The 15,750-nt window shown below is 35.2% G+C and overlaps 1 protein-coding gene across 7 annotated transcripts in view; it reads left to right on the forward strand.

Moving 5' to 3' along the window:
- The window catches only part of LOC129797993 (limbic system-associated membrane protein-like), a 79,119-nt gene that overhangs the window by 25,599 nt on the left and 37,770 nt on the right, over positions 1-15,750 (forward strand). For all 7 annotated transcript variants that reach the window (XM_055840925.1, XM_055840957.1, XM_055840948.1 and 4 more), the window contains exon 3: positions 1,462-1,581. In XM_055840925.1, the coding sequence (XP_055696900.1) occupies positions 1,462-1,581 (120 nt within the window). The remainder of the gene's footprint in view (positions 1-1,461; positions 1,582-15,750) is intronic.

Genomic DNA, 15,750 nt, shown 5'->3' on the forward strand with positions numbered 1-15,750 from the left:
CACCACAGATCTTAATTATAAAGAATATATTACAAATGTAAATCATTCTCAAAAAAAAAACACTGCAATATTTAGAATAAATGATTACAATAGCAAAAAACTAAAGCGAATACAAAACGAAGACATTTGTCCATTGAATTTTCGTCATTTTGACAACAATCGACTTCTTCTTGGTTATTCTTTTAAAAAAATGTAAACATTAATTTCTTTAATAAATACATAAATATTATCCCAAAACACGTACAAAAGTACTGGTGTAGTGAAGTTTAATTTAATATATTTCAATTCCATTTTCCAGGTAGATATATAAATGACTAAAATTATCAAAATCTCACAATTTTACGGAAAAAGATTCTCGTTTTTGAACTACTTGAACTATCTGGATCATTCTTTCGGTGGGCAAGTATCCCTATAGTATCTATGATTTCATATAAGTCTCATTCTCTAAAATCTAATACCTATTTAAAAAATCGCAGTGTTTGGTGGTGCCCCAGTTTCCCATAATAATAAATGTGTGCTTTAAAAGAGATTTGAATTCAGGACGCATGTATTAGATCGAGTGTTCTACCATTTAACCTATTAAGTGCCCCTTTGATGGGTTGCAAGCGCATATATAGCTAACTCAAAGGTATATTTATTAAACTTGAAAGGTTTCCCGTGGAACTTTAAAGCCCCGTCTATTTTCGTGATTAGGGTATGTCACCGAAAACTTTAATAAAGCTTTAATCTGTTCGGAGGCCATGAGCTTTTGTTAAGATTTTGTTAAGATTACAGAACTTGAGTCTACAATACTCTCATTGAATATGATTTGATTATTTTACCCCCTTCCTTGTAAAAGAATCTGTAAGCTTTTTATAGGGCTCACTGAAATAGTAATAACTGATTAAGGGAAAATGGGGAACTGAATTTGCTACCCATTTTTCAACTTCCTCAGAGTAAACTGTTCATAGTTAAATGAATCACTAATAACTAGTATACAAAAAATACCAAATAGTATTTTAGGGTTTATATTTTCATCTAAATATGGAGCATGTCTCTTAACATTCCGATCGGTAGTGCTATTCTCTTATGTGCAACTGAAAGACAATGGATCCACATTATATTAATATTATACTCTCTTTGAATTCGAGCCACAAATGGTTACTGAATTATTTCCAAAAATCTGCTTACTCTCATCTGCAACATATTGTTTTAAACTTTCTAAAATAAATTGTTAAAGTCAGAACTTGCGCATTATATGCTGAAGTGATCTTTGATGATATAAAAAACAATCCCAGTATGGTTTTGAACAAAAAATTCCGTTATTGGAGTAATTACAATTTTGATGGATTTTTAATTTAATTTTAGAACAAAATGCTTTATTTTCCGAGTCCTCGGGAAATCCTGTAAATTGATAGTTAACCCTTTTGTATGATGGTTATTGTTCATTGAATTTAAATGAATATCTCTCTTGTTTTTTAGGTGGTGCCATCAGCCACGCGAGTGGAGTTAAAGCAGAACCCATGTTTATATCACAATCGGCTGCATTTAAATTCGTGGTCGGCGATACTATTTCTCTACCCTGCGAAGTGACGCATCCAGGTGGGTATAATTTGCTAAAATGACCACTGGTCGCAAATTTGCATCAGAGAGATGTGCAAGAGAGAGTGGATTAACAATTATCCTCAAAATTTCCATTCAAACACAAACTAACCCGCATAATTTATACTAAAACACGCTATTGCAATATGCATATGAGACAGTACCATATTATCTATTTTGCAGAGAAAATTCTCACTCTCTATGGGGATTACTTTAGCGGACTGAGTGAAAAGAAAAACATTTTTCAATCTGCACCTTAATTCCCTCAGAATCTTCATCAAGTTCCAAGCCCTGGGGCTGGGTACTCTTTTCGTTTTTTTTTTTCGTTAGACATCTTCCTCAGCTAAAATAACGATTTCCGTAGCCGCCGCCGGATATTTTTCTTTTATTGATACCTTGATGGTTTCCGCTTTCGATCATCGACCTCCACCTTAGGCTTCCTTTTTCATTTTTCTTCTTGCTGAACAATATAAAAAAAAATTTGCCAATCCACTTCAATATGTACAATTCAACCCTCCCTCATCTTACAGCCAATTTTACACTCCCTTTTTTGTTGTTACTTCAACCGGAGAAAGTCAGAAGAAAAGATACACAATAATAATATTAAACTATAAAAAAAAGAGGAAGAAAGGGGCTCCTATATAGCTAAAAAAGACAGCAGGAAGAAATAACAACCCCCAAATACCAGAAAATAGCATCAAAAAGAGAGTGCACATAAAAAATTAAATGTTTTGATAAAAAATGGTGCAAATAAATTTTATTTTTATTCACTTCTCGAGTCACCAGATACGCACGTATCTCGAAAATAATAAAATTGAATTGAGAGTCTCAAAGTGGCATGGTATAAAGCGCCCTTTTCACCAACTTCCCCATTTCTTTGGGTATCAAACGAGCCCTCTTGAAAGCTCTAAGAGGCATCCATATCCCCATTCCGCCCCCAAAAAAGGAGCGTATGTCAAAAGTACAACGCCTGAGGATTATTTCAATTTTGTCACATACTAATCCTCAACCATGGCAAATTTTCTTGTGGCAGAGTGTCAAAATCGCTCACTAGAGGTACTTGTACATTCTATTTATCACATTTGCTTGTTTGTGTCCTGATATAATGACTCCCCAGTGGATGGGTATAATTTTAAATTCACCCCTGAGTACAACATGCAAGTCATGAGGTTCTAAGTGGATTACCAAACTTACTCTTGAATCCATTTCACTTCACTCAAATTGTCTAATACTTTCCCTCTATGTCGTATATGCACTTTTGTAGGGCTCCCTAAAGCACTGTATCACCATTAAAACCACACACAAATTTGAAAGGTCTGGGAGGCATCCTGATCATTTGCTGCATCTCACAGGAAAGCCCCTAAAATGGAAAAGTCATTGCAGACGAGAGATTGTCTGGGATTTTGAGAAATATGGAAAGAGACACTGTGTTCAGTTGAATTTGAATAAATTGTTTCATGAGATTTATCATTTGTCCCTTTAGACATGAAATTCCAGATAACAGAGAAATGTTATAACTTTCACAACATTATGTAGTAGGACTGTTGAGCCTGGAGGAGTTGGAGGGAGAAAGCCCATCCTGATGAAGACTCTTCTAAGCCAACGGTACCAATCACTGTTCAGTTGGGGTGTAACGTTGAGGGGTGCTATATCAACGGCTAACTTCAAGTTACGACATCGCTATAATTCCGCTAGATGGGGTTGTGAGTGCTCGGCGAGTTATTCCAAAGGCACAATCGAATCGGCTCCTCAGTCGGTCTTCACCAGTGAAGCGAGGAGGACGCCAGATTCGTGGCTCTCTTGGAATGGGCAATGGGGGCTCACTCCCGGAGACAAGCGATGAAGGGTGCTCCAGCATGTTCTGGTGTGGGCCCGTAGCAATTCTTGCTACATATCAGAAGTGGGATAGATCCACTCAAGTGTTGGAAAAAAAAAACAGAAGGTCGTGCGAAAAAAAGTGAGTTCCAAGAAGGTGCAACAGCCACGTGGATGGGACGAAATTCTCTTGGAAGACATGGCGGAAGCTGGCTTGCTACACACAAGAGATTTCCAGATAGGTCTAACCCACGTTATTGTTGTTAACATTGAGCCCCTCAAGAATCTAGCACAAATAAAAGGATAGAATTTACGTGGTTGCATTGCCGATGACGTTTGAGCTCCAATGAGACATCAAAAATTGATTAAATGAGCGAGAGGGATAGATGATATAAAATTCATAGAATATTTTGTCTTTTGATAAAACCCATTATCCCTCAATAAGCTTTCATGATTCAGAAGTCATCCATTGTTGAGTTTAGATTATCTAAAAGGAAATAGATGGGCTCTGAGTACGAATTATTTATAATAATTATCCGATAAATTGAACAGTAAAATTGAATTATTTTCGTAGCGCCATTTTGGATTTGAAGTCATGATGTTAACAGGTTTCGAGGTGGGCATTAATCGATTAATGCCCAACAGTTGCCATTTTGAATGTCACTTGGTGTGCTGTATTTGAGAGATGGTGCTCGTGAAAGCAATTTAGTAAACAACGTGTAATTGTTGTAAAAACTTATTTCCTTTTGAACGATTTTGGTGTTTAATTACTGCATAAGAAAGAGAAAGTGTTGAACTTGCAGAAATTTGTGAAACCGATAGACAGAGTCCTATTTGATGATATTTTGCTGCATTTAAAGAGGATCAGTTGTAATCATTGAAGAAAAAGTGGGCTTAACGAAATAAAAGGAAATTTGCGTTAAAATTAAGGAAGATGTCTTGCCCCACACGAGAAGTTTCCCTTAAAGGTGTCGGTGAAGAAGATGGACTGACATTTGCAGCAATATCTGGAGGTTAAAGAAATCGCCATCCTGTGTGGGAATAGTGGTTGAAGCAGCTGTATCCTTGGGGATGGAAAATGAGAGCACATTGACAGAAAGAAATGAGTCATAAGTCAGTAAGCGACTTCCCTGAATATCTTGAGGGTGGAGATGTTGTTGATTCTGAGGAATTCGACACACGAAGGCGTAATCAATTTATGGAACACTGTCCTCTCAGATGTGTTAATATTGGTTTGAGAATTGCATCAGCCTGTTCTAGGATTACACCTTTGGTAGGTGCATATGGAGGATGGACTCGCGTAGAAGGTAGAAATTAAAAACCAAGTACCTGGAGACGTAGAAATATTGCTCAAGACCTATGGTGAGTTCAATAAGTACATATTTAGAGTCTAATAAAATTGGACATTCGTCCAGACTTCAAGAAAATCTTATTCGTTGAAGAAAGTTCAAGATTTAACATACAAGCATCTCAATTATAAATTACTTCTAATATTTTAAGTTATAAATTCAGATACATATTAAGTTGGGGTACGGACTTTAATTTGAGAGTTCGGAATTTCCGCACAGATAATGGAAATCAGTTGAGATATTGTAAAATGGTCAAATCGGAAGATAATTAAAATGGTAGCAGTTGAAGACATCATTATATTACTTGTGGCTTTATTTATTTATTTTATTGAGATGTGTTTGTGATGCCCAGAAATGTGGCAGATAGAACGTCAAAGGAAATAGAAGCGCAATCAAGTGAAGGAAGACTGCTTTTTCAGATGTGTTAGAGGTGTTTGAGAATCGCATGAGTCTGTCCTAGGGATTAATTACCTCGGGAAAGCGCATCCAAACGATGGATTTCTATAAGAAATACGCCAAGTGGTGGCTTGTAACCCAGCTATACTGTTGTTAGTTTTAAAATGTCAAATGAACCTTTTCCGTCTGTCAATTGTCATCTGGGACATATTACAGAAAATTTTGGAAACGTGATTTAGTTTTGAAATTGTTGGGGAAAGTGAAAGATACATAAATCCGTGAAGGTGACAGAAGATTTGACGACCGAAGTTTGGCAGGGTTTACAGTAAAGAATAGAGTTGTTGGGATAAGAAAGGAGCAAGTTGAATTATGATATTCGGACCTTGCTCGGGTCAGAGGATCAGAAGCCTCCGACAACGATTATGCGTGGGATTTCAAGGACAACAGAAAAGCTTGCAAACCTTGCGGACATGGAATCTTTCGAATGTTATCTTGAGAATGAAAAGTATATGATACTGACGAATTAGAAGAGCTGATGAGAGATTGTTGAGCGGCTAATTAAAATACGGGTTCGTAGGAATCGATTCAAGTGGAATTAATTCAACCACTCGAATGAGATTAAGGCGTTGCAAGGCCTCTAGGAATTGAAATAACCTAGTCCGATCATAAGACGGGTGGCAGGAAGAGCTCCAGGAAGCGTTCCTGGTATCATAAATCTGGACACATTGCCGAGAAGTGCAGAGATTCTTCGGAAGCTGTAGTTGAGAAGTTAACTGCCAGCATTCACATAAAGAGCTTCACGAGGTAAAAATGAAAATTAAAAGTAAAAATTTTGAAAATTAGAAATTTGGATAGTGAGTGCATAATTTTATCGGAAAAGAAAAGTTGACAAAATAATATGTAGATTATAATGACTAAATTTTGATTCAATGGTCCGTTGGGGGTCTTTTGCGAAACACGAAGTAATTGGAGCAGTTTGTAAATTTTTAAATATGTGCTCCAATGATTGAATTAAAAAAAATGTCAAGGATGTCGATGAGAAGATTGATATAACTAGTAAATCGATATAGATCTTTTAAAGCAGAAATCCACGATATCATTAAGTATAATGAAGAGGACGAAAATTAAATTATTGGAAGCAGGATTTTGCTTATAAGCCTTATCTTCAAGCACCAGTTGAAAATAATTACCAGGAAGTTAGTATATTAATATTATGCATAGATTAAATAAAAAAATAGGCTAATCCCATTCTTGCGCTAAAGAAAATGTAAAGGTTGTGTATGTGTGGGTTTTATCACATTGATCTTATTATGAAGCGCGAAATGTTCCAGCCAAAATTTGAAAAGAGTTGTGTAGTCAGCAGGGAAGTTAGTATACCCTAATGTCAGGCTTCTACCAGACAGAATTGAGCTTCCTTATAAGAAGTATACTTAGCAGAGTAATTGTAGTGATAAATGTAATTTTTAAAAAGAGCCATTTGGCTGAACGAATTATCCTACAGTCTATATAAAACAGACGGCTAAGATACTGGAGGTTTTAGACATGGAAGACATATCCCTGTTCATGGATAATACTCTGTCCTGATAAGTCCTGTTAGAATTGAAGAAGCCATATGTGACTCTAAAATTGAAAACTGAATTTCTTACGGCTAAGACTACTTATTTGGTGTTGGAAATGTGGTTTGATCAAGATCTAGCTATGCTGAAAACCTTTAGGAAGTTAGAAGATTCTTAGGATTGACAGCTTTTCTTGAGTTATGTAAAAATTAAGCGATAATGTCAGCCCCGTTATGTAGACTGTTGAGAAGATGTGAACGAATTTATGGGGCGATGAGCTGTTTTTACCTTTGAAAATTTAAGTGTGCCTTGAAAGATGAACCTATTTTGACGGTTCTAATCATTAGGTGTAACATAAGTTCTATTTCGATGGAAAGTAGAATTGGATTCAGCGCTACTTAAAATAGAACATGATTCCCGTTAAAGGCCATAGCTAAATTTAGTAGTACTCTGTCCTACAAGGAATTCAGATATAGATCTTATGAATTGAGATCTACTTTATGGATTATGGATCCAGTTAGTAGCCTAAGTTTAATTATTATTTAGTTAAATTAAATTATTATACGAAAAAGAAGAGAAATAAATGCTGAATATCGTGTAGCATAGTAGTGAACGGGAATTCAACTTTGGATTTTCACATGAAGTCTAACGATTCACGAAGTTTGTTATGTAGATGCATAAGTGATGGAGTTTAACATTCTGAGTATGAAGATCCTGAAATGAGTGGGAAACGCGATTCTATTTTTTGATAATATGAACAGTATGTCTTAAAGGTTACAGCAGTCTGTGAATTGGGTTGTAATATTACAATTTAATGAAGAGAAGAGTAATGGTAACCTGGAGGAAAATTTGCGATTTGGAAAGCTTGTCAGGAGTTATTAAGTTTCTGACAATTTAATCAGCGACAAAGATTCAGTTTTTATGAATAATACATTATCAATTTTTTTTAAAAAAGAGAATTTTAATCAATAAGTCATTACACGAACACGAAATACCTCAGTAAGATTAAGATGAAATTTAAAATTTCTAAAGGACCTTTTCATGTTTTAAAACAATGGCAGACAATATGAGATCTTCAAGCACCAATAATAAGTAGTAGAATTTGGTGCAAAATAATTATTCCGAAAGAATAAGGTTCAATTATTTTCATTTATATAACACAGTTGTTGAATAGGGTAATGTTTGGAAATTTTGATCACAGTGACTTCAGGATTTTATGTTAAGATCAGCACGGATGTGGTCCCAACCAAGTTTTCTTATGAGTTAACTGGGTAATATCCGATATTTCTTAAAAAGTATATTACTGTGAGGTAAAATACAGTGGTTGGAGACTCGGATATGCCTTTAAGAAGTTAAATAGTATTTCTTAAATAATTGACGGTAGTATTCGATATTGTTTCCACTGTTAAGTATTGTTGGTGAAAGGCTCAGCTGTTCCGAGGCCTATAGCCGGTGGAACGTAAGTGTGATTCCGCTAAAGTCTGTGAGACTGGATAACACTTTGTACCGATTTATTTAATTGGTATGATGCTGAGACTTTTGAATGGTTGATAGCGCAGCGATTCCGAGGCCTGTGGCCGGTGGAATGCAAGTGTGATTCCGCTAAAGTCTGTAAGACTGGATAACACTTGGTCGACGCTGGAGGCTAGAAACAATTTGGGTAATTCAGCGATTCCGAGGCTTATTGCTGGTGGAATGCAAGTGTAGTTCCTCTAGGTCTGTGAGACTGGATTGGATAGTACTTGGTACGACGCTGATGGTTGTGTTGGAAGTCAGTGATTCCGAGGCTCATAGCCGGTGGAATGCAAGTGTAGTTAAGGTCTGTGAGAGCAGATAACACTTGGTACGACACTGATAGCTCGTGGTTGGTATTTCAGTGGTATATGGGTTTTGAGCTAATTGAACGGAAATATGGTTCCGTTATGTCTGTGAGACTGGATAATACTTGTTACTGTTCAATTGACTTAGAATTAATAAGACATTGAATACCACAGGGAGGCAAGAAATTATGTCTGTTAGAAGTGAGTTTGAGAAAATTTTAGGAAACGTAGTTTTCTCTCAAAATAAGAAACAGACTGAGCTTGTGATTACGGATTTTAAGATTGAAAATATTTAAAGGAATCTAATAAAATGTATGTGACAGCAGAAAGTGGTAGTTGACGACAAATCAAACTACCAATTTTTTTTCTCTCCTTTGATGAGGACATTCAAAGGTCAGGAAAGGCCGAATGTAGTAGGACTGTTGAGCCTGGAGGAGTTGGAGGGAGAAAGCCCATCCTGATGAAGACTCTTCTAAGCCAACGGTACCAATCACTGTTCAGTTGGGGTGTAACGTTGAGGGGTGCTATATCAACGGCTAACTTCAAGTTACGACATCGCTATAATTCCGCTAGATGGGGTTGTGAGTGCTCGGCGAGTTATTCCGAAGGCACAATCGAATCGGCTCCTCAGTCGGTCTTCACCAGTGAAGCGAGGAGGACGCCAGATTCGTGGCTCTCTTGGAATGGGCAATGGGGGCTCACTCCCGGAGACAAGCGATGAAGGGTGCTCCAGCATGTTCTGGTGTGGGCCCGTAGCAATTCTTGCTACAATTATGTGTTACTAAAACACTGCAACAGGTAGTCTAAGTTAATTTTTTTCGTTTTTTTCCTTGATAATTTCGGATATACAAAAATTACATCACGGATTTTAATTATTTAACTTCATTATCTAATAGGGTAAAGTGGTACAAGTTGGACAGTGGTACAAGTTGGACAATGGTACAATTTGGACAGGGCATTTTGTCTTAATAAATTTAGTACTTAATTTTTATTTGTATATTTTTAATGCTTTAGTTTTATAATTTGGTTTCTTGTGTTTAAAAACAAATTTTGTACTGTATTTATCAAGAAAAAAGCCATGTCCAACTTGTACCGACGAATTGTCCAACTTGTAACACTAATTCCAAATTATATCACTTTACTCTATGAAAGAATCTCTATAAGTATTTACGGGCTTGATTTCAGGATTAAAAGTTAGTCCAAAAAACAATAAAGAACGAAAATTGTCCTTAGAAATTTCCATAAAAGTTAATTTATTGAGTATAATGAAAAATAAAAACAAATTAGCAAAATTTCTTTTTAAATGATTTATTTCTAATCAACCTAAGGTAAAGTGCTCTCAGTCTATCGGTTCCTTAACTCGACCAGTAGTATTATTTATTCAATTTATTTTTATTTGCTATAATATTTAGCTTATGATCTAGCATTATAATAGCTCAATTGTTTCATAAATAATGATAAATAATGAAATCTGTGACAATTTCATAGAAATTGATTAAACATTCAAAAATTGACCCACCGGTCGAGTCGAGGAAACCGGCCGAGTGAGGGCACTTTACATTATATATACTAACTACTTTGGAGAAAGGAATTTTAGGTACTTTAAACCTTCAGTTACACAGGGAAAAAATTGCCCGATAAAGTTATGTAAATGTTTCTCGAAAAGTTATATAAAGTTTGCGCATGCATTTACGCAAGGAAAGTTTGACTTCACGTCAATTTTGATAATATTTTCCATCATTCCTTCACCTGATATGATGTCCGTGTGACACATATTTTTCATAGATAGTTACAGAATGCAAATAAGTTGCGTATTTGAAAAAGTTTATTGTAAATAATTTAAATTAAGTGACCGTTGAGACGCATATTATTGATAGTGTCTGGCTATGTCCCCTAAATTTCTAGTCCCAGTATTTCTAGTACATCGTTCCAATAGGTTAATAATATTTGACAAGCCCGCGGCTATTAATAAAAAATGCAATAACTCGTATATTTAATTTTAAAATATTGGTCATTCGCCATATTCACTTCTAATATTGTATTCTGTGTGATTATTTTGCCAATAGTAATTATTAATTTGAAACCAATTAAGAGAATTAAACGTACATCAATTTAGTGAAGTTTGAGTACATTCTAAACATGACTCTTCTGACATTTATTTGAAAATAAGCTCAATTTGACAAAGCATAACAACTATCATTAGCAACCTTTTTTGCCATACTCGAGGACTCTATGCAGCTTTCAAATGTGCAGTCCCTTTTCATGTTAATCATGTGGCAATTCTATGTATCTACATCCTAGTTGAGAGCTTATCATATTTTGCCTAACGAGCTCCTATTTATGAGCTGAAGTGGTTGAATGAGAAGCTTTCAAGTCCATGTCAGTGCAATTCATCGTGGATATACCTTGTAGATTCTTTAGCCCAAAGCTCGCATTGCCAGCTTTTGGTGATGCAAGTGTGATGCAGAAACCCCCATCAATTCTGCATTAGATGCCACAGAGAAAAGTAATTAACTCATCCAATTAAGGCATATACACAGAGAACTCTGTTTCGCAATATTTTAGGTGGAATTTTGAGTGTCTATTCCACCATCCAAATAAGCGTGAATGAGAGTTTGAAACGTGAGTTCTCATTTCTCGTCACTCAACTACTCCATTTCCTGGGTTGAAAATATATAGGAATTTTCAGAATGCTACCTTCCGTGATAAACTATTGCAAATGTCGATCGGCGGTTGCTTTTGGGGTGAAAGACACCATTCTGCGGAAAATCTCTGTGAGATTTGTTGCAACGTGACAATTTCAATAATTCACAAATTCATGTCATCTCCCTTTTTTGGCCTCACACAACGTTCCACCGAAATTCCCTCGTGCGAATAAATTTCATCTCCCTCGAAAAAAAGCTCCGAGGGATTCAATTGTGAGTCTCACATTGACTTGAGAGTCTCCATGCATGAAAGCTCCCAGTACCATTTCGCAGCCTGAAGTTCTGACGATTCCGGCCGGAGGGATGGGAAGTCGACAACACGCGGAATTGTATTTAGAATGCCCCCAAGTGTGTAAAAAAGCTAAATTTTTGCACGGGAAATTCACATCTTAAACAAGGCCCCTACCCCACCTTTTCGGAAAGGAACTCACATTTAGAATTCTTTCTTTTCTTCCCACGAAAATTGAGGGTGTAGAAATGAAAGAGAAAATTCTATATATTCACCCCAAAAGCATATCTTTTAGGCAGTTTCTGCCACACAACGCAAAATAGTGCCTCCCAACCTAAAAATCTTCCACCAGAAATTTTCTCCGGGAAATCTCTCAAATGACTTGGGATGTGATGCTGCTGCGTAAATTTACTGAATTATCATCATCCAACTAATACATGACATAATGCACAACAACGTAAAATCTTCCAGCGAACAAGAGCCCATAAAAGTTTCTCAACTTTGCGCAAATATGGCTAAAAATGCAAAAAGTTTTAATCAAAATCCTCCAAATATTAGATATACTCCCTCAGCTCTCTTGGCATCTCAAGGCAAATGACACAATTTCTCGTCATCATTTCTGACAAAGTGTACACAAGGGGTTTTCATATCCCTCTATTTTTTCTTTCTTCTTTAAAGGAAAAACATTTTAACACCAAACACCCGTACGATGAAATTTATTCCATGACATTGTGTGCAATTTTTTCACGCAAATTGCACACAAATAGCTGAATTATACTGAAACTCGGATCATTTTTCAGTCGAACAATGAAAAACTTCCCCTCGGAAGGGTCCTGCTCAATCTCATGGGAATTGAGATAAGACTGTGAGCTATTGACATGAACTTTTCACCCCTAACAATATTCTCTCTATAGCTTCATTATTTAACAATAATTGTAATATCTCATCGCCTATAAGGCTATCCAAAGGGAAATGAAACACTCAGGAAAAATTGGAAGCTATGTGATATATAAAAAACTGTGCACGCTACTAAGCTGCTGTAAATAATCCCACTTAAATGAAGATAAAATGAATACAATGCTGATTCACCTACGAAGAAAATTTTGGAAAATTAGGAAATTTTACTAGAAGTGGTTCATTTCTAAGATAAAATAACTGTGCTATCTGTCATAATCTTCCAAAGAGTATCTCGGCTAAAATTCGAAGTCGAATAAATCTGCATTTGAAAGTATGATAAAGTTATGGGAACGAGTATTAAGTTCAATTAAATTTCCGTGAAAAATACTGATATTAGCCTTGGCGTCTACACACTAGTAGAAATTCCTTTAAAAAATGCCTTTTTAAAGAAAATTTCCCCTATCCTTGTAAGCAGAAACGTCAGATTTTTTTTAAAAAAGGCAATTTTTGACGAAAATTGCTTCTAATGTGTAGCCACTAGATGAAAATTTGAGGATGAAGTACTTGTTCTCTATTCGGAAAGTAGGATTTTGTGTTGACTTCATCAACAATATCGTCATCAAATAAGACCTTAGATAGACTCAGGTTGATCTTCGAGAATATTTAGCATGTAAAATTTAGCAGTAAGGACATATCACAAGTTGTGATATTTACACTGACGGTTTAGGTTCACCGATTAGAGGTCATTTGCATAAATTTTCTTCTAATCCTTTAATACAAAATTTCACAAGCTAAATATTCTCGAGGATCAGCCTAAGTCTATTTGGGCCATAACGTTCACCTAACGTTCACGCTTGTCTTATTTCTCTCGACTCCTTGATTTCTTTGTTTCTCTTCTTTTTTCTCTCTTATTATCAATATACTATTCTACAGATATAACTTACGGATAGGAAAATTCTTAAATTTAATTCGTAAAGCAACAGTCGCTTGATTAGAGGATTCCTAGTAGCAAGAATTTTGAAAAAAAAATCTTTTTAGACATAGGAGAAAGTACTCTCCCTTCAAACTTTTATACCTTCGAATAATGTGAATTTTATCTTATTTTTCCTAAAAGACTTAGGGGAAACTGGGGCACCACCAAACACGGGGTACCACCAAACATTAATTTTTAATTCTAAACTACTTGTACTATCTCGACCATTCCTTCAGTGGACAAGGATCCCTATAGTGCCTATAAATTCCTATCGGTCTTATCCTCTGATATCCAATATCCGATTAAAAACTCGCAGTGTTTGGTGGTACCCCGTGTTTGGTGGTGCCCCAGTTTCCCCTACACATTTCTTTGGAAATTATTTAAATCAAAATACTCTCATTTGAATTTGTACGAAGTGTTACACTGAATCACTTCTTGTTCCTAGGTATTTCACATTTTAGAATTTTCTGATTTTTATTTTAAACTTAAGCATGTATGGTGTTCTTTTGACAAAAATTTTAAAATTTTTAGATACGTTTTTAAAGAAGTTTTTTTGGTATAATTTATTGTACAAATACCAATTTATTAACTAAAAATCAACGTCTACAAATTCATTGCATATTGTCGTTTGAAAAATTCCTTTAGCGATTTTTTTAAAACATATTTCTATTCTTTAAATTTTCGCTATTGAACGCGTTGATGAAAATTAATTTAAGACGATTTTAATTAATCTTTGGATTTTTTGTTTAATTTTAATTTTTTTTTATGTTTAGAAATTAAACAAAACACTGAAAGATATTCAATTTTAATTGTATAATATGTATTTTTTCATAATGCTAAAAAATTCTATTTACGTCACATCAATTTTTTTTAAAGCTAAATTGTGCGATTCTTAAATAGGTGTGCTTTAAAAGTCTATTTTAACAAACTAAACAAGGTTTATCTGTGATTTACTAAGGATTTTTTTTTGTTAAAAAGTTGGTAGCGACATCCAGAGAGAAACCAATCTGAAAAATTGTTGTAAATAATTTATAAAATAAGCTTTTGAATAGAGACAAGACCGACAAATCCCTGAATGCTATTGAAATCCGTTTTATATTGAAGACAAAATTCTCTAGTACATAAAATATCTGAAGTAATCTTTCTGACCTAAGGTTATGTGGGGCATTATTGTAAATTTGCATGTTGTTCTGGCCAGTATTTCAGAACTGAAGATTTTATGTTTGGATTGGTGATTGAATGTATCTCTCAAGGACAATTTGGTCAGTATTGTAAGTACATTGTTGCCAACATTGGGTCAACAATGGGGTCACAATGTCTTGTTGCATATTGAGTGTATTCTTAAGAATCTGCAGAATCTCAACTGACATCGTCAGCCTTAGTATATGGTAAACAAATTCCCATGCCTTGTGCCAGAGGAAAAAGTGAGTCACCCATTGAAATCCTCTTTCGACAACTTTACACGAATTCGTGTTGAGTGTAACACAATTTCAAATAGATTACTCCCGTCGCCAGTGGCTTGAATGTCAGCACAGATCCTCCATCCGGCTCTTCTTGCTGTGTTGTGTGACTGTTGTCACCAAGGGGATCCTTTTTTCTGCGGGGAGCTGTGGAGATCCTGCAGAATAGCATGGTGCTATAACATAGAGAATTGTCGGTTGAATCTCAATAAAATAGGAAAAGTGGATTTTCCTCAGAGGAAAAAAAGCAAATGCATGGGATGCTGCTGTATTTCCTCTTTGAGTTTTCCCTCCTGGTTTGAGGGGATTTTGTCATCATGTGGCCAAAGTGTGAATGGTTTATGATGGAATACCAACAGTCAGGAATGTTTTCTGTATTGACACCAAGGTATTTTGAAGGTCCAATCCTCATGTAATTTACAAAACTCTCTCATTTCGTGTTATATACCGTTTCAAATTTTTCAATGGAATATGCATTAATTAAGATTATGTTATTGCACAATATAATTTTTTACGCAGCATCTGTTAGGCAAAATTTGTTTCATTTATAGTGAAGACTGGTGAGATGAGAGGGAGATTTTAATCTTATTCCCAAGAGATACTAAACATTGTAAGATCAGTATTAACGGTGTTTAATTTATAGATATTTTTTCGAATAGATCCTCAATATCACAATAACATTTAAATTTAAATTTACGAATTGACAATTTTTTGAATGTACATTTCTCAGTAATACAAACGCTTAGGGAGAGTGCACGTGAAAGGATTTCGACTTACAATATTCGGCAAAGGTTAAATATCAGATTAATACACAAATCGATTTTCGAAACTTCAGTGTCAAAAATCTCAAAATCTCATTTTCTATTTTAATGAAGTAACAACTAAGATCGAGAATTTTCAAGTAAGACTATCAAAATTTAGCATAACAAATGAACGTTTTAAATTATTCCAAAGAAATTACTTTTCCGC

The sequence above is a fragment of the Phlebotomus papatasi genome, chromosome 1 (genome assembly GCF_024763615.1).
Source record: "Phlebotomus papatasi isolate M1 chromosome 1, Ppap_2.1, whole genome shotgun sequence".
Classification (NCBI taxonomy): Eukaryota; Metazoa; Arthropoda; class Insecta; order Diptera; family Psychodidae; genus Phlebotomus; species Phlebotomus papatasi.